This window comes from Vespa velutina, chromosome 4, assembly GCF_912470025.1.
Source record: "Vespa velutina chromosome 4, iVesVel2.1, whole genome shotgun sequence".
NCBI lineage: Eukaryota > Metazoa > Arthropoda > Insecta > Hymenoptera > Vespidae > Vespa > Vespa velutina.
Genome location: NC_062191.1, coordinates 6,430,702 through 6,450,917, shown reverse-complemented (window position 1 = coordinate 6,450,917; position 20,216 = coordinate 6,430,702). Strand labels below are relative to the sequence as shown.

Genomic DNA, 20,216 nt, shown 5'->3' with positions numbered 1-20,216 from the left:
TAATATTGACATGAAATTAATTCATGATTCTGTCGATAAGTGGCGATCTCATCGAAATAAACTAGTAAACCTAGCATTTGGAAGACTCGAATTTTTTTATCCATCTGAAAGATTCAGCTAGATCTAAAAACTGTAAGGCGATAATTATGACATTCTATGATCAGTCATTCTATAGCAGATTTTGTCCAGTGTGGTATATCATAAATTTTTTACAGATCTTCAAATTAATAAAAATTGTAATCTTTTCTGAAAGTTATATGTAGTTAACTTCAAACCTTGAAAGTAAATGAAACAACAAATAATTACTAACTGGCCGGTAACATTTTATCATGTAATTAGTTAATTATTAATTAAATTTAAATTTATTTAAAAATTGACTAACTGATTTGTCATATAAATTATAAAGTTCTATTTTTTAGCAATGGACATGCAATTCATTCTATACGTTGATGCCATCATTATTTAATTAGTACTACTTTGTATTCAATAAATATACATCGATTACTTTTTATGATCAACAGCGACGAAGTTTCATACAACAGGCAATATAACTTGCATGATATTAATCGCTATTATTTTTTTTACGTAAATGCATGTTTACTTTTTGTATAAATATGTGAAATTGTTAGATTTAAATATATTGTAATAAACTCATATCGAATATGAGAGATGCTATGTATAACCTATTTTCAGATGTACATTATTTACATGTATTTGATTAATTTATATAATCGGTTACACTAATAGTTTTTAATTAATCAAAAAGCCGCATACAATTTTTCATTGTATAATGACTACTTTAAGTAATTTCATGGAATTTTTCCAAAAGGAAAAGGTAAATTATAACTGTCTTGATTTGTATTAAAATTATTTTGTATAACTTAAAACAAATTTTTATATTAATTATGTAGAAATATTTTATATAATATTTGTTATAGACTTTCAGACCAAAGAAAAAATTTGTTTATGGAACAATATGTTATTCTTTACATAAACAAGCTCAAGCTTCACTTAATTCAGGTATAAACTTAAGATCTGTAGTCAGATTACCACCAAAAGAAGATATCAATGATTGGATTGCTGTTCATGGTATATGAAATATGGTTTATTCTATTAAAAAATTATTAAAATATGAATAGCTTGCATATAATATATCAATAATTATTTCATATTTAGTTGTAGATTTTTTTAATAGAATAAATCTTATATATGGTACTATATCTGAATACTGTGACTCTGCATCATGTCCAACAATGAGTGGTGGAGCACGTTTTGAATATTTGTGGGCAGATGGGGAAAAATATAAAAAACCAACTGTTCTTCCGGCTCCTCAATATATTACACTTCTTATGGATTGGATAGAAGTAAAAATAAATAATGAAACTATATTTCCCGTGTCGACAGGTATGTCAGTTATATATTTTTGTCACATAAATATATAAGAACAACATAACAGTTGTTTATTTCATTTACATATTTTACATTTTTATTACAGATGTACCATTTCCAAAAACATTTACACCACTGTGTCGTAAAATCTTAACTCGACTCTTTAGAGTGTTTGTTCATGTATACTTTCATCATTTTGATCGTATAGTAGCTATAGGAGCAGTAAGTAAATTATATCTATTCTTGTTGTAACTTACTAATGTAACAGAATTCTAGTATAGTATTTATATGTAAATATCTTGAATAAATTCATCTTATAATATTTTTTATAATTTTTTTAGGAAGCACATGTAAATACATGCTACAAACATTTTTATTATTTTGTAACAGAATTTGATTTAATAAATACTAAAGAATTAAAGCCACTGGCTAAAATGACTGCTAAAATCTGCAAAGATACAGACTCGCCAACACAAACAACTGTAGCATCAAATAGTCATGCAAAATAGTTACATGACATTATACTGCTACGCTATAAACATATAATCTCCAATATGAATGAATGTGAACAAAGAAAATAGGTGTGCACATTTTTTTTCTATGAATCTCAAAAAAGTCAATTGTATATTAATTAAATTTATATTCATAAAACATAATATTAAGAGTGCTATAACTCCTAATATAATTTCAGTTATAACATAACTGAAGTTATGTTATAAATGAATTATCTTTGATATTATAATATTAAATTTTAGATGTAATAATTTGTATGTTTTATATTTTAATTATATATATTGTCTGTGTATTGTATTTAATACCATATCTAAGCAAAAATTAAATTCTTATAAACTATATAAAATACTTTTTGAATTATTTATTAAAATGATAAGCAACTATTTATAGTTTATTAATTCAATTTTTTAAGATAATTATCTAAATATTTATGGAAAATCGATGTGATTTCTTGCTTTTTTTAACATATATAGAATATTATTTGTAAAGATTAATAAAATTTGGTAAAATAAAAAAGTTCTAATAATTTTTTTATTCACGTACAATGAACTCAAGCAAATATTCAATTGCACTATTAAAGTTGAAAATTACTTATAGCTTTGATAAAGTCTATTTTTTTTTCAGGTAAGTGAGATCGTATATATTAAATCAATATCTTCCACTTAATTTATATACTTTTCAGAGATTTTATTTCATTGTACTTCGTTGATAAATGATAGTAAAATTACAAGGTATTATAGAATATAATGAAAAGTCAAATTTAAAGATATCATATTTTCGATTGAGCCACATACCTAAAAATCTTCGAATATTTAAATAGGAGATTATTGCACATTGCAAATATATTATGTTAATAAATTTAAACTAAAGGTTACATCTTCAATGGCGACTCTTTTATTATGTATTAATAACTTTATACACGCAACAAATACATGCGAGAGCGAATACAATTGTACTCTGGTAAGTTTTCTACTGGACCAACTGCAGCAATTGCTGGACAAGTATCATAAATATATTTCATTCCAACTTCGTGAATGGTTTTGGCAGTGACATTCTAAAATAAATACATTATCATATAAATATTCTCGATACATTCTACAATATTTTTTAATACATTCATCTTGTATACATACTTCTATCCTCATTTCAAGTTCATGTAATGGAATGCGTCGATTATAACAAAGTATTTGGCGACCAATATCTTCACAAATTGCAGTGGTTCCATCGAGCTGTAATAGCATATTTGTTTTGAGAATATTTTTTGCACGTGTTACTTCTTTTTCTGTAACAGATGTACATAATCGCATCCACTCCTTTTGAAGACTCCATGTAAATTCTTCGCATAGCATTGGATCGCAAACGAAATAAATACCCCAAAGTCCAGTATCCTAAAATTTACATAATAAAAATGATATAGAACCCTAAAATAGACAAATGCTTAATTTTATTACAGTAAATATTACCTTATAACACGTATTAAAACTTTGATAACTATGACATAATCCATCTTCTGCACTTTCTTTAGCTAGATTGCTAGCATTATTTATTCCACCTCCTTGACTACGATCCCATGCCCCCATAAGAGTATTTGCAACCATAAGAGGAATGTTATCTGGATCAGCCCAACCTACACCTAAAACAGACAATGAACGAAATTCGCATACAGTAACAGCAAGTTTATTCATAATACACACACATATATATATATATATCAGTATTCTTCTAAACCTTCAACTGCTATAGCAATATGTGCAAGTGGAATACTATCATCACGAACTCTTATTTCTGACCCAGTATATCTGCAGGGAAGTTTATAAGGTGGAATTTCATCATATTTTGGTTGACACATTCCACTAAAATATTTATTTGCCAATCCTACCAATTGTTCATGCTCAATACCACCAGCACCAGCTAAAACAAACCTGTAAGAAAGAAAAGTAAATTGTAATTTATAATAAATATTAAGGTAGTTGTGAATTACCTAGCTGGACCATAATGAGTTTTTACATATGAAACCAGATCGTCTCTTGAAATAGTTTTAATATTTTTAGTAGGTCCAAGTATCGTTCTTCCAAGTGAAGTGCCTTGGTACGCTGTAGCATGTAAATGATCAAATACAACCTCTTGAAGATTTGTTTCAACTTCCTGCATTTCTCTTAGAATAACACCACGTTCTCTTTCAATTTCACTTTCACCAAGTTTTGAATTTTGTATGATATCACTGAGAATTTCAACTGCTTTTGGAACATCTTGCGAAAGGCATTTAGCATAAAATACAGTCTGTTCACGACTCGTATATGCATTAAGGTGAGCACCCATGTTCTCAATTTCTAATTCTAGATCAGTTTGTGAGCGTTTTGTAGTACCCTTATTTTAAGAAAATTTAAATTTATTTTATTGATTATATTGAATGAAACTAAATTTATATATATATATATATATATACATATAAATATATTTCAATAAAGGACATAGAATTATTAATAAACTTACTTTAAAGGCCATGTGTTCCATGAAGTGTGCAACACCATTATTTTTATCATCTTCAAATCGACTTCCAGAATCTATCCAAAGTCCAACAGTAGCTGTTGAAGCACCACTATTTTCAGTAGCTATTCTCATACCATTGTTTAAAGTTGAAACCTTGGTTGCTGGTTGATTGATAAGTATTTCTTTTAAAGAAACAGCAGTAGATCTCCATTGTTTTGGAATCTAAAAGGAGAAAGAAAAGTCATTGAACAAAGTTAAAGAACTGTCAATTCTGATAAAGTCACTTGTCAATTATAATAAATAAATATATAACAATTCAAAAAATAATAATTATTATTATAACATAATTTAGGAATATTAATTTTCACACACATTTGGATATGGACAAAAGAGAAATGTTTAAATACTTTATTCTTATTATTACGTAAGGTGACTAGAACAATAGAGCAACTTTTTGTCATCATCTACATCTATAACGAATTATATCGCAATAATTTTACAATACTCTATACAAACAAATTAATATTATACAAGTAATGTAAATGTCATATTTCTTACCTTTATAAGATTCGTTTTATCAGAATAATTTCGCAGAGCAGAACCAATTTTTAATAGACGAGTCGCCATTTTTATAATGTAACTCGTACTCTTTAAAGAGGTTAGTAAGTAATATAAGTGACCAACTTTCTTTGATAGAAATAAAATATTCCTAAATGATTTCTTCTGTACCTTTGAATAAAGTAATTCCAATGAGTAAGTTTCACAGGTAAATTCAATTTTGATGAATTATTTAATCTTCAGATAAATTTTGGTTTAATTAATAGCTAATTAAATAATTGCAAGATAAAATTTTACTCGACAGTTAGTTATTATTCACTAGACACTCACTGTCGAGCTTACTACTTATAGATTTAGAGAAATATTTTCGATAACTCTAGATTTTTGTTTTCTGTAACTAACTTCATTTTAATGTTTGCACATGCGAAATAGGAACTGGCGGGAATAGAGAGTTATATGAAAAATGAAAAATGGAGGAAAGTTTATAAAGAAAATTTCTATTTAAAAGTATTAATTATAAAAAATATAAAACGAAAGTTCATATTCTTAATAATAAAATTAAACTTCAATTTTCTTACTTGTATTATTCTTCGAAGTAGGATCGAATGTGAATTAATCGAGGATCTTTGTAATGGAAAACTTCATTTTTGATATAAACTTTAAGTCAACCCATCTAATCGTTAGATTAGGGCTTTTCAAACTTTTATGAACTGAGAACCACTTTCGAGTAATTTATCGTGACCTACTTGAAAATGTAATTGCTAAAGATAGTTGATTGATAAGTAATTCGAAATTGATTTGATATAAAGAAAAAACTAGACAAAAATAATAATTTTCATGTGATCTTTAACCGAATTAACATTTAATTGTTCATCCGACGATTCTCCATAAATAAAACTCTCCTAATGAACATGTAAATTATTTTTTATATTTTAATACTTAAAATATATTCTCTAGTGGATCACGAGTAAATATTTGAAAATCTTTTGTTTAGACAGTAGAATGAAAATACGTACATACATACATTTAGTTTTTATTATAAAATCTAAGGATTCACAAGGATTTTTGGATATATCTAATAGTTTCGGAGATAATCATTTATACTCGATGTGTTCCATTCCTCGTTATGTCAAGAACATGAAAAACTTTCTACGATCATACCTAAAGATAGTTTTAAATTTCTATTGTATTTGTTTAGAATTTTTCGAAGAAAAGTTATACCAAGAAACTTATTATACGTTCTAAAGAACAATTTCATAAAATACTTAACTTTATTATTCTGTATGTACATTCAAAGTGGTACAATGCAGGTCACAAACTTTTAATCTCATTTATGATGCACTCGACAACAACTCGTAATGCGTAACTTCAATGTTTACTACATATCGACGGATATTACCCCAAGCTAGAGAGATTATGAGAAATAGATATTTATGATTTAGTCATGCAATTTCGTCGTATGCACTTAAGAAAATTGGAAAAAAAATGTAATTGACATGGAAATATCGATTGTGATATTTGAAAAAAAATAGCAATGCGAAGTGAGAAAATTCATGGTCAGTTTGCTTTTACCTTTGAATCTTCTTCGCTTTCCTCAAACTCATTTCTTCGTAGCTTTAGCTTCGTAAACTCGGAAACTTGATTTAAATAATAATGAGAGTTCATAATTTTCGTAGTATATCTCGTAGTAAGTAAAATTGAATAAAACAAAATTTTTATATTATTATCATGCTAATATTCTACAAATTAAAAACGTTGTAGGAAGGAGAAAAGCGATTTCTCAGTGTTTAAAAGAAAAAATAAAAATCTATTGCAAGAACACAACACTGCATGGATTCCGGTACTTGACAGTTCATCAATCGACAATAATTGAGAGCATGCTTTGGTTTTTAGTAAGAAATTTTTTCGACTTAAAAGTTATCGTACATATAAAATCTATCTTATCTTCTACAGGTTTGTATAATGAGCATCATTTTTTGCATTATCCTGATGATGAGACTTTGGCATAATTTTGATGAGAATCCAACAGCTACTGCCATAAGTACAGCCAATCCTATATGGAGCATATATTTTCCCGGCGTTACGATTTGTAACAACAATAAAGTTTACAATCCTCACGCAAAAATCTTTGGAAATATTTTGTAAGATCTGTGAAATTTCTATCACTCTACGTTGAATTTTTATTTGAGTTTATAAGTTTGTGAATAATCAAATCGATTGAAAATATTTGTTTTTATAAAAAATATCTAAAGTAAAAATAAAACGAGAATTATTTTCTCGATAGAATTTATGATTATTTTTATTTATTTAATGATGATTTGGAATGACATTTGTTTTTTTATTACATTGGTAGATCTAAAAATGGTATAAATTACAATCAAAGAGAGAAATTTTTCGTTTCATTGATGAAACTGACGCGTCCCGATAAAATTGACGTCGACAATTTAACAGCAACACGAGCACTTGAAGTTCTCGGATTTACAGTTGACAGGCTTATGTACGAGGTGGTAATTGATTAAAAATCTATTCCTTTAAAAAGGATCTTCAAAATAATTGTTTCTTGTTTCATCCTTACAGTTGATGCAACCCTGCAAAACGATGTTATTGAGGTGCGCTTGGCTTGGACAAAAATTTAATTGTAGTGATATTTTCAAAGCTGTTAAATCCAGAGAAGGCTATTGTTGTGCCTTTAATTATCATTTTAATTTGGACCGATCATATGGGTATCGACAAAATTATTTTTAATATAGTAACTTTTTAAAAAGTATCATAAATAAAAATTATTTGCTACATTTATTGATAGATACGATAATTACGACTTAAAAAATTCATCGGAGGATAGCGATCGTTCGGACATACCATCAGAGGAATTACCAGGAATTGGACAAATTCAGGTAAATTCGAACGATTTGAATTTATTTGTAGACGAAATAAAAGTAAAAAATAATGTAAAAATTCTACACGCATGAAAGATGAAAAGTACTAACCATCAAAAATATAAATATTATGAATTTAGAAAGCTCCTGGATCAGGACGTGATGTAGGTCTAACAGTCGCATTGGACGTCGAAGGTGAACATTATAAGAGTTCTAATAGACCTTTCGCGGGTGCTACCGTATTAATTCACGATCCAAAGGATTATCCTGACATTGACATTCATTCGATCAGCGTATTGCCAGGACACGTCATGGGGATCGGTATTTCCGGTACGACAACCAAAAGCTCACAAGATTTACGACAGCTTCCTTTAAGAAAACGCATGTGTCTCTTCGAAGACGAGGTCTGTACTGTGTAATTGGAAAAACTTTTGGTCGGTCACTTTCAATGATAGATCTTGATTGTAAGATATTGCTAAAATAATTTATATTGACTCATAATGATTTATATTTACAATGAATGTCTAAGACATTATTCTATATTTCGTAGATAACTTTGGTGCTTGCGAGCGCTATTTGCCAATAAAATTTTATGCAATCTTTGTAATAGATAACAAAGTTATGCAGATATAAAAAATTTTACTTTCTATCACTATGTACTCGTCAAGACGACCGATCTGATACGCATTTATCAAGCGTTACATACATACTCATATAAGATATCATAGATAAACCTGTTTCAGGTGAGGGGTAACAGTAATTACAGCTTTCAATCTTGCGTCTCAAACTGCATCTATATGCGCATACACAAATATTGCGGTTGCCTACCATTTTATTATCCGAGTAAATATTACGATCGATTATTGTCGTTAGCAAATTCTCTGATTCTTTTTTCTTTCTCTTTTTTATTTTTTTTTCTTCTTCTATTTTAGATGAAAACAGTAGGACTTGCTTTCTGACGGACATAGACTGCATTTTGAATCATCGAAGTAAGGAAACAAGAAAAATGAATAGATAAATAAAAATAAATCTTTTTTTCTTTTGAGAATAGCAATCGGATTTAAATTTATTAGAATTAAATTTCGTTCAATGTAAAAGAACGATCATTGAATAGCTATAAACGATACTTTTTTTCGATTATAGGAATTGTCTCAACATATGAAACGTTGTTCGAAAACGAATGCAATTGCCTGCCCCAATGCTCTGATACGTTTTACGATGCCGTATCGGAGAGTATACCCATTCAAGATGTTGGATACAATTCTGAAATAACGTAAGAATGACATCGAATCATTTGTATCATTTTCTTACAATTGTAAAGTCGAACTCTACAATTTCTTGCTCTTTTTTTTTTTTATTCGTCGTACTTGCTTGCAGTCGTGATTTGGATAACAAAAACGCTTCCTTCCTTTACGTTTATTTTCGCGACATCTCTTACATGGAATATCGAAAACAGAATATTATGAGCTGGGATAGCCTTCTCGGTGAGTAATAAGAATAAAATCTAATAATATTTATTCGATGATTTATTTACAAATTAATTTGTTAATATTTTTATAAAATACATCTATATAATTTATAATGATATATATTAAAATTTCAATGATACTGTTTAGATGTAATGAAACTTTTTTCTTTTTTTTATTTTTTCTCTTTTTTTCTTTTTCTCTCGAAAATCTTTTTTTCCAGCATCCTTCGGCGGTATTTTCGGACTTTGCCTCGGCGGTTCGGTCATAAGTTTGGTCGAATTATTTTATTACATTACACGCGAGTTTTTCTATCTTCGTAAAGGATCAACATCAGCGAAGAGAAACTTTCCGGCTGCCTCGGAACTCTTCTTGTCGAGTCCATTGAAGGGTCCCAAGTGGAAGAAATTTAATAGTCAACGTGGAATGAATTACAATGAGAGACCGATTTACGTCGTTGCAAACCGAATGCTTCTTCGTCAACAAGAGGAAAATTATAATGACAGTAATAGTACTACTACTACTACTACTACTACTACTAATAATAATAATAATAATAATAGTAATAATAATCTTCTTCTAAGAAAAATAAAGTTTCAACGATATTACGATTAGATAAACCGAGTTTTGAATTGTAAGAGACAAAGATAATTTTTCGTAATCTTACATAAATTATATCTATTGCTTTTTGTTAACTTTTTCATGTATTTTTCTTTCAAAAAGAGTTTAATTCAAGTAGTAAAAAATGCAGGATTCTTATAAAAAGAATTAAACGATTGCGATAATAAAAAAGCTTTATTTTCGTTAACTATGAGATATCGTTTCCAATATTATAATATATTTATGTGCACATATACACACATACACACACACATATATATATATATATATATAATTGAATAAAAAATTAAGAGAATAAATTACAATATGATACGTTCATTAATTGACTTCCTGAAACGATCGCATTTATCCTCATTGTGTTAGCCTCCCGTGATATAGATTTTCTATAGAGAACTTGTTTTAAATGTGAGAGAAAATGTGGACTCAAGAGGGAGTAGAGCACGAAATTGAATGAGCTGGAGATAGCGCTAAAGAGGGTAGCGAAGATACGAAATCTGTGAAGAAAAAGTACAATGTTATTAAATTTATTAAATTATCGAAGAGAGAAAAAAATCTTTAACAATTATTAATTCATTTGTGTCAGACAAATAACATTCTTTTAATTACATTATCAAAAAAAAAAAATAAAAAAATAAAAAAATAAAAAAATAAAAAATAAAGAATTGTTTTTTGTTCAGCCTTTAACAATCGTCTATTATTCCTAAGAATTTGTTAATGCATAATACTCATTTATCAACGTTAAATAATTAACAAGCGATAACATTAAACGAAAACCAACGTGATAAAACCGATCTATTTAAGTTTTTTCTAAAAATTTGTTTCATGTTTATTATCGTTTATCGATTTTTCAATTTAACTATTTTAAAACAAATATGAATCAACTAAACGTCGTTATAAATAAACGTGGACAGCGAAAAAATATCTCCTATTTATTTTCCAAACATTTATGTTCTACTTTTGTTATCTATCTATTTCATGTAATAGGAACTGAAAAGGTTCGAAGATTGCGTTGTCACCTTTCGAGAAAAACTTCATGGACGATGGTTAGATCGCCATCATATAAAAGAGAAATTGCGCTACGACGTGATGCCAAGTGTGTTGGAACTTCGCCCACGACGAAAACGAATGCGATGCCTACCAGCATTACGGTCAATCTCGTTTGATCCTAAGAAACAAGAAAGCTTTACGATAAAACAACTTCCAGCTAAAGCTTTTGTCTTTATTTTCTTTCGGAGATATCTCTTTTTCTTTCTTTCTTTTCTCTCTCTCTCTCTCTCTCTCTCTCTCTCTTTTCTCTCTTTCTACGCTATACGCACATATTGTGTAGCAACATTTGTTACTTCGGGTCATTTCATATAACGGAATAATGTTTTTTCGTTTTATTTGAAGTCAAATACATATATATTTAAAAGGTCTTTGAAAAAATATTGAAATTTATTGTAATCACCTGATTATAATTATTTGAATAAATAAAAAAATATATAATCTCGTTGCTCGTGTTTTAAAAAGTTATATTTTTCAAATGATATTTCACGTTTAAAGTAATACGCGTATTTATAATTACAACTGATATATCATATCAAAGATATAATATTTGAAAAAGTCATTATTAAATCTAAAAATTGTCTAACGTTCAAACTATTCTTATCTATTCTTATATACTACATTTCTTCTATTTTTCTATTGCACTTGCTTATAATTCATTTTCTTATCCGTTTCTAACGATTAAAATTATGAAAATATCAATATTGTCATACCCTAAACTGGTTACATTCTCTGGCGTTACATCGTTTCAACAATTCTTTCCGCTGGTTGAGCATCTTCATCATGTTGAAGCACATAATACTATTTGCAATGAACAAGAATATGGCTGGTAGAAGGCCAAAGATTATTAGCTGAAGCCAATTCAGAAGTTTATACAACCTGCAAAGACGCGTTTATTTTTTTTCTCTCTTATTTTTCGTATTCGTTACATTGAGAAGATGTTGAACTTACCACGAATGAAAAAATCGCGTCGTCATTAAGTCACCACGCTCGTTATACTTGTACATGAAACAGTAAGGGACATTGATGATGATAGTAAAGAAGGTTGAGACGATCATCATCCTTCGGGCGATGTGCTGACTGCAGAACTTCGGAGTTCTACAACTTGGCTGGCTAGGGGTTAAAACAAAAGAGCTTAACTCGTTATAAACTTTCTCGCATATAATTTCGCAAGCAAATATATAACTTTTTCCTCATTGAAAAAGAAGAAAAGAAGAAAAAGAAGTCAGATAATGGTTTTTAAGATTTTTTTCTCCTTATTCCTTTTCGTCAAAATCGATCAAACAAACTTTATTTATTATCATGAATACGATTAAGTTCATTATTTATAATTTATATTACGTAAGAATATCTTACATAATTATTTATTGTTGAAGTTTACCGATAATACCCACACATATCATTATTTAAACATATATATAGTTAGTAGCGTGTGAGTGCGGAAAAGTTTTATTGACCTGCACTTAATTGCACCCTTTACTTGCTGGCAAGCCCGAGGACCTGAAGGGGCACAGAATGAGTCAGTACAAGCTGAACCGTCACGTTGACAAGATTAAGAGCAACAATAGTTCAAGTGCTAAAATTACATACAGTTATCTTTTCGCAATGTTCTTATATCAATAGACTCTTTTGTAAATATTTATGTATCAACGATATTATTCTGACGTGAATATTTTATTCTTATCTTTTTAATAAATGAACAAAAATTCAATATTTATTTAAAAGAAAATCGATGAAATTAGTAATTTTTTTAAATATTTATTTTGAAACTATATTTCGTTTATGAAATAACCATTCGTTACTAATGAGTAAATTTTATCTTATAGGTTCGTACGATAAGGTTCATCTTTAGAATTTAAAATGTCTAAATCGATATCATGATTGATAGAATTGATATTAATTCCTGAAATCAGTATTATTTGCTTAAGGTAAATAATAGCCTCCTCTCTCTCTCTCTCTCTCTCTCTCTCTTTCTCTCTCTCTCTCTCTCTCTCTCTCTCTCTCTCTTTCATTCATATATGCATATACGTACATCGTACATTTACACGCTACCTACCTCCAGACCAACGCAAGTCTATCAATGGTGACGCACACGGTAGCCCATACGGTGATATTGGATGAAATTGAGCCAAGTGGAAGATGCACGAAGGCATCGAACTCGAGCCAACCTGATTTGCACCAGAAAATTCCTCTTGCCAGGCCAGAGAATAGAAGGAGAGTGCACGTTACGAGATCAGCACTGGCTAGGACTGCCAATTCCGTTCATTTCCCATAATCAATAGGTCGAAACATTCAAAAATAGTTTCATGCGAACATTCACGAGTTCCAAAATTGATATCATCATTATATTTCTTATTATTATTATGTACTATATCGAATGCATTACTTTTAATAAATTGTTTAAAGTTGTTTGAATAAGATGGATGTTCGGTAATAGCATCCAAAAATTTATTAACAAAATTATTCATTTCTTCTAATTTCTCTTTGTTGATTTTTATTTATTGTATGATATCGATATCAATTTGGTAATAATCGTTTGTTAAGATGCTCACATATATAGTGAGGAAAAATAAATTATTTTCTGACCTGCTAGATACGTATAAGTGGAGGTCCTCAGACATCGTTTTAAGATAACCGCAAGAATGAGAATGTTACCAATTATTCCAAGAGTAGAAATTATCGGTGTAACGATGCTGTATATTATTATACTTATCGTTGTTGGCTGACCGACCCACAAACTGCTATTTGATATTTTACTGTCGGTAGCATTTCTTAATGATTTTAACGTAGAAAAATGAACATCGAAAATATGATCTCTACGAATAATTTGTAAATTTCATTAAAAATTTTTCAATTAAAAATTTAAAAATTTTAATTATATATCTTTTATAATATAGAAAGTTTGAGAATTGTTTTTTCTTTAAATTTATCAGTAAGTAAAACACGTAATCACCTTTTGCAAAGTATACGCATATCCTCTGAAATATTGCGATAAATAGGCTTCATAATAAACCAATGGGATTCAAAATTTGGTTCGTAATGCAAAAGACCTCGACCCATTTCTATGAGAAGTAAAGTAAATCGTATAGGCAGCGAGATATAGATGGAACATTTGATATCTCCAAGTTCCCTTATACTCACAATCAAGACTAATCGAAGGAAATATGAATCGATAGCTGACGTGGCCTAAGAAAGCTCCTAGAAAGATTAAAAAACTCGTTAACGATGAAATACTGTTAAAAATAATCTTTCTTCTTTTGTTTCTCTCTCTCTCTCTCTCTCTCTCTCTCTCTCTCTCTCTCCTTTTCTTTTTCTCTCTCAAACTAGATCGTCGCACGTTGGAATTAAGAATTAATCCATAAGTTCGCTAATTTCAAAACGGCAGTTAATAACAGGAACATCTGTGAAATGTACAGCAGTTAGTTATATATTTAATAATTGAATTGTTTTATTTGTTCTAATTGGAAGAAATTAATTAATTATACAAATCTCCGATCACCTTTTATTGTTATTAAAAATTATCTATTGTTATTGTTTTTTTAAATGTTATTTATCTAATAAATGATACGTCAATATTTTGCGATATCGTCCACTTCGATGTAAGATATAAATTGCAATGTGTCGCTAGTCGTTACCTATAGAATAGAGCAATGGTGATGTCCTTCACGAATGTCGTTTTCGATTCGAACGCGTAAGGATACTCGAATACTCATGAGGAACGATGATACGTTTGCAGTAGTAAACGAGAGTTGCGTATCGAAAAGACGTAAATATGTACAACCTATTGAACGAACTTCCGTGGGACGTTTCTTGTGAACAATGAGACTGATGGTCGACAGAAATAGATATACTGAAATTATTCGGTGGGGTTGTCAGATAACAGATGATAATATGTAGGCAAATATCGCGAACGTAGAATCGATATCCACGTATATATCTGATTGGCATAAAAAACGAGTATTACCTACCTACCTCTACCTACCTACTTCTCTACTTCCCGTTAGTTAAATCAAATATTTATTTTCTCGGAGCCTTTCGTCGCGGCTTATTCAATTTATTTACACTGTTGTTCGATCACTTCAAATTTCATACAACGTTCTCTTGCAATGAAATTCAGCACGAAAACGTTTCCTTCGTAAAATTTATAAAGTTTCGATATTTACATGATATTCTACATTTTAAATAAAAAAGAATATTCGTCCTCAGCTATTCGATAATTATATTCAAAATGGAATGAAATATTCCTGAGCAGGTTTATTTTAACGAAATATTCATCAAAATTATTATTTAACAATGATGCATAATATAAATTATTTTTATTATTTTATATTATTATTATTATTGTTGTTGTTGTTGTTATTATTATTATTTCATTATCAATACTGTAAATTATAACAACGATTTATAAATAAATATCGTGCCGTTAGAATCGTATAGAATAAGAGCATATATTAATCCTGTTATCAATTAAAACTATCGCTATATTTGAAGAAATCAAATGAGACGAGTTTTGTTAATTAAACTCGCGATTAAAAGCGAGACAAGAAATTGAACATCAAGATCTCGCAAAGATGTCACATTGGATTTAGGTAATGAACAAATGCCATTTAATTGACGCTATTTAGAGATGAATCATCGATAAGGTAAAAGGTGACTGTATAATCTTACTTGAGCATTAATGAACGAGCTTTGATGTAACCATGGAAACAACCACGATAACCGTTATCGATCGTTTTCGCCATAGACACCTTCAAAGTTCTCGTACTATCATAAATTGATTCTGTTAAAAGTTTGTTACGAATTTGATACTTCTTAACACACAAACACGTACGCACCCACTCTTTCTCTCACTTTCGCTTTCACTTTCATACGTTACTGCAAGATTTCATCAATATTAGTACGAATTTTGTTAAAAAAGAAGTTGAATATAGACGATAAGAATTTCCTTTTTATCTTCAGAATCGATTTTATTGTTTTTCTTATATTTTTTATTTCTTTATATTTTTCAAAAATTCATTTCTATGATCAAATGCATTTCACCGAATTCATAATAAGGAAAACGTAAGTATCGGCTAGGTGCAAGTAAAGTTGGAGCTTCGCGTTTAATTATAATTAACGCGTTTAATCATAATTTTGAACTTAAAATTGTTTTCATAAGTTCGTTCAGTTTATCGTGAAACTTGGCTTATTGTTCTCTACGTTTTATTGGTCGAATGAGTATCGACAGTTTCTAGTAAATTAAGTAGCAAAAATTCGAATTCGAGACAACTGTTACTAAATATATAATTAGTGGATTTTTACTTAGTTTGAACTAAGTTACTTCGAAATAGAAACATCATGATTGTACGTATAATAAAAAATACTCCGATATTAATTTAAACTTTTTCCAAGTAATTAGAAACTTTGATACATTTTTTCTTTCTCCCATGTTATTAAATATTTTTCTATTATCGTAATCATAAAATATTAAGAAAAGCTTTTGGAAAGTGATCGGACACATCAGACTTAATTCAAACCAATTAATTGTTCTTTTCTTCTTATTCAAAATAAATTAGAAAGTCGATTGATTGCAATCGAAGCGCTAATTAGACCAAAGAACGTCTATCGAGCTTAAATTTTTCATTATCTATCTATTATCTTTTTCATTGTCGTTTCTTTATTCCGCTTCCAGAGGCGATATTCTTCAAAAGTGTATTAGCCGAAAATCAAATATGATCGAGGTAAGACATCTAAAAATAGAATCCATTGTTTCCTGAAAACTTGTGCATGTATGTACATGTTTATGCGCACATGTGTATGGGCGCGCGTGCGAACGTAGGTGTATAGTCTTATTTCGAAAGAGCTGCCAACGTCACCGTCATTGTATCAATAGCCAACCCCGTTCTTTGTCCGGCATCTTGGAAAACCGGTGTAACCTTCTTTTTTTATCTCTCGCAATTCTCTCGAGACTGTTCCTGCTGACATAAGGGGAATATATGAAGACGATGGTTCCCAATGGTTCCAAAGATCGTCTACGAGTCGACGGTAGACCAATCGAGTAGACCATCGATCTTGAGATCTTACCAAGAAACAAACACACGTAAGGGAGTCAGTGAAACGCACGTCCGTTATATCGCGCTTCTTGAAAGTACTTACGTACATAGCTATCTCCGTGACTAGTACACTTATCCTATGTTAGCTATAGGACTTGAAGTATTTACTAGTCATTGCAAATGATTTCCATTACTGATTCTGTATTATTTTTTTAGCTTCGATCGAAAAAAAGAAATATATATTTAGATACTTTGTAATAAGAATGATCAAACTTATTTTATACAATATGTCGGATTTAAATATATGTAAGTAATTATTTTCTTGAGTACCAAAAATGTAAAAAATGTTGTATGGTGTTAATACAGTAATGGAAATACAGTGATGAAAATTATTTAACATTGCGATAACTTAAGAGAGCTTTATAAAGATCACGTGTAAATTTTTTAACAGAACCTTATATTTTTTATTATATATTTTTGTAGCTGATATTGGATCGTTATCAAAATATTACTAACGTCTTTCGCCCAAACCGTGCCGTTATGTTCTAAGATCGACAGAGCAACTTTCTCTTCGGTGTACGTGGGGTAACGATAATACCGCACATAACGTAAGGCATATTAACTTTGAAATTTAATACCTCGATAATGATTTTTTACGAAAAACATAAGATATAAGCAATAGTTATTAGTTTTAATAACTATTTTAATAATTATTTCAATAGTTATTAGTTTTAATAACGTTTCAGTTTCGGCTAAAATAATATGAAAATTAATAAGAAAATATAGTTCATATTTAAAAATATAAACGCAACTTTCATAAATTATCGCAAAGTAAAATAATTATCATTACGATGTTTTCCTCTTATGACACCATAAAACATTCGTCCGAAATATTTTCTTTCCATTTTTAATACAGATGAAAATAATCACGTACATATATTTAAATTGAAGGACATACACATTTGGAAATAGGTCTCGTGAAGTTGTATTAGTAATTATTTTCTATTTGTTGGGTTAAAATCTTTGGAAATGTCTTCTATTGGAGTAATATATTATCAAACAATTTTTTATTTCTGTGTAAGTTCGTGAAAAATGATGGGATAAAATATTGGATGAACAAGAAGAGATCAATAAAATAGATAAGATAAAAATATAAAACAATACCTGCTGTTTCATACTTTATGATTTTTCATTACTTTGTTTTTTTATTGCAAATTCATTGAACTTTTATATGGACATATAAAATATTGAACATATTGACATATTTAATGAAATGTAAAATTAGAAAAATTATCATCGCAACTCAAATTATAAGTCGATGTAATCGATCTTAATCAATGAGTCAATCAAGGCGATATCGTTTACACCTAACGAGCTCGAAGCACGTAATATCAAGGAATATATCATTGTAATGTAATTACTTGCTGCTCATAATCAATTTAAGGTCGCATAATTGACATGGTGACTATTATTTTTTACTCTATCAAATAATTATTTTTCATTTTTATCAGATCGATGTACGTAAGTATATAAATACGTAAAAATACATATTTATATATTTACTGATATAAAAGTCTTACGTGATTATTTAATTAAATATCAATCATTAAAAACAAGTAGATAATTATATTAAATTAGTTAATAATAATTCAATTAAGTACCTGATCACTATTGGCGCTTTTACAAACCTATTATAAAAAAAATTAATTAATTCATGAACTTTAATTCATCAATTTAATATCTGTTACTTTTTTTTTCTCATTCCATATAAAAGAGAAGATAGGTATCGGATTTTTACGAAGGAATCATAGACAAGTGTGTATCACGCACAAACTTCATACGTCTTCTTAATATATAATCGATATCCAACTCCAGAGACGAGGAAATGGCTTCACGAGCTATACCACAAGCATTCATCTTCGTCTACCGTTAGAATAAAGTGGAATTTCAAGATGACGAGGAGGATCACGGACTTGTCTCGAATAAAATTGAAAAGAACAATGATATTAAAGAACATTTCGATACCTTCATCTCTTTTGTTTATCGAACTGATACATTAATATCTTTTCGACACGATAAAATGCCTTAAAATGATCAATTATAGATCTTGTATTTTCTTTTTCGTATGTCTTCGATAAATCGGATTAATCATTTATTCGTAAAGAAAATAAAAATACAAAATATTTATATCGCCTAACATCAAGCGGACATGTGTCAAGACATCAATCGAATTTTTTCAATGTTGATAAACAAATTCGATAATGAAATTCGAAGGAAAATTGAAGTTTAAAGATAATCAATGAAACTGAATAGATTCTATTTATTTGTATTCCATTTATGTGTAAAAGAAAACTCATCTTAAACATGTTACATTTTCCTTGGAGAAGGTAGAAAAGAACTCCTCTTTCATAAATTGATTTTCTGAAAATATACTTTCCCTTGACGGTTTTCCGAAAATGGTGAAATTTAAAAATGATACTTTGTATGAAGAATCCTAAAGATTAATTTTTATTAAATATTTAACAGAACATAATTATCGCTTTTCATCAAAGTTTTTATGATTTTTATAAAACGAATTTAAATACTTAAAAATCTTGTCAAATTTTAAAAATCATTTTCAGAAAAAGTATATAAAGATTTTTAACGAGGTCGAATCAATTTCGAATTGAAAAATTTTTAACCTCAAAAAGCAGACAGTCTTACAGATTGAAAATAAAAATTCTTATCTTCACGAAGCACATTTATCTATTTCCAAAAATTCTGAGCAATTCTAAACAAAAAGAAATAAAATCAGCATTTATCTTTTCGAAAAAATTATTCTATCACTTATTCGTGTAAAAAATAAATTAAAAGAGAAAGAAATCAGTAACTTAGATATACGAAGTATATATAGTTAACGAAATGTTTTAGTTAAGATATAAGATATTCTTATTTCTGTATATGGAAGATAAAACGATACTGGAGAGAAACTCTTAAAGAAAGCACGTGCAAAAGCATCGTCTAGAGACAAAAAAATATATCGTAAAGTTAAAAGGAAGGAATAATTTCTGTATTGCACAGTTCAAGAAGTAGTGATAAACTACTCTCGAGTCAAAGTAGTGTTAAGAGAAAAAAAAAATAAATAAAAAAGGAATGGGAAAGTGATTCGGCACATTCGTTGATGAGTTATAATACATTCGTTAGTTCAATCGTTCGGCGAACTTTTAGATCTCCTCACGATTGCGCAA

The 20,216-nt window shown here is 28.9% G+C and overlaps 4 protein-coding genes across 6 annotated transcripts; 2 read left to right on the top strand and 2 right to left on the bottom strand.

The window, feature by feature from the left end:
- Nucleotides 1-138: 138 nt before the first annotated feature.
- On the top strand, nt 139-2,251 carry LOC124948358 (MOB kinase activator-like 3). 3 transcript variants are annotated; one of them, XM_047491853.1, is made up of 7 exons: nt 139-331; nt 420-542; nt 748-835; nt 939-1,089; nt 1,177-1,404; nt 1,496-1,611; nt 1,731-2,251. In XM_047491853.1, exons 3-7 carry the CDS (start codon nt 791-793, stop codon nt 1,896-1,898), a joined length of 708 nt encoding a protein of 235 aa, XP_047347809.1. In that variant the 5' UTR covers nt 139-331; nt 420-542; nt 748-790; the 3' UTR covers nt 1,899-2,251. The 3 variants fall into 3 exon arrangements, with proteins under 3 accessions (XP_047347809.1, XP_047347808.1, XP_047347811.1); XM_047491852.1 differs by having other exon boundaries at nt 694-835; XM_047491855.1 differs by having other exon boundaries at nt 407-835.
- A 323-nt stretch (nt 2,252-2,574) lies between these two features.
- LOC124948355 (mitochondrial-processing peptidase subunit beta) lies at nt 2,575-5,112 on the bottom strand. The gene is made up of 7 exons (XM_047491843.1): nt 4,951-5,112; nt 4,396-4,614; nt 3,884-4,269; nt 3,631-3,824; nt 3,366-3,535; nt 3,036-3,290; nt 2,575-2,956 (listed from the first exon to the last, which is right to left on the bottom strand). The coding sequence occupies exons 1-7, from the start codon at nt 5,017-5,019 to the stop codon at nt 2,816-2,818; spliced, it is 1,434 nt and encodes a 477-aa protein (XP_047347799.1). The 5' UTR covers nt 5,020-5,112; the 3' UTR covers nt 2,575-2,815.
- Nucleotides 5,113-6,503: 1,391 nt separating this feature from the next.
- LOC124948506 (sodium channel protein Nach-like) lies at nt 6,504-9,930 on the top strand. Its single transcript, XM_047492211.1, has 14 exons — nt 6,504-6,574; nt 6,627-6,637; nt 6,712-6,842; nt 6,904-7,091; nt 7,304-7,454; nt 7,528-7,673; nt 7,754-7,844; nt 7,967-8,230; nt 8,570-8,669; nt 8,759-8,815; nt 8,970-9,099; nt 9,204-9,310; nt 9,516-9,797; nt 9,908-9,930. The coding sequence occupies exons 1-14, from the start codon at nt 6,504-6,506 to the stop codon at nt 9,928-9,930; spliced, it is 1,752 nt and encodes a 583-aa protein (XP_047348167.1).
- A 269-nt stretch (nt 9,931-10,199) lies between these two features.
- On the bottom strand, nt 10,200-14,853 carry LOC124948505 (probable G-protein coupled receptor 139). Its single transcript, XM_047492210.1, has 8 exons — nt 14,099-14,853; nt 13,911-14,019; nt 13,544-13,773; nt 13,014-13,206; nt 11,909-12,070; nt 11,671-11,836; nt 10,930-11,078; nt 10,200-10,407 (listed from the first exon to the last, which is right to left on the bottom strand). Exons 2-8 carry the CDS (start codon nt 14,015-14,017, stop codon nt 10,200-10,202), a joined length of 1,215 nt encoding a protein of 404 aa, XP_047348166.1. The 5' UTR covers nt 14,018-14,019; nt 14,099-14,853.
- Between the last annotated feature and the right edge of the window lie 5,363 nt (nt 14,854-20,216).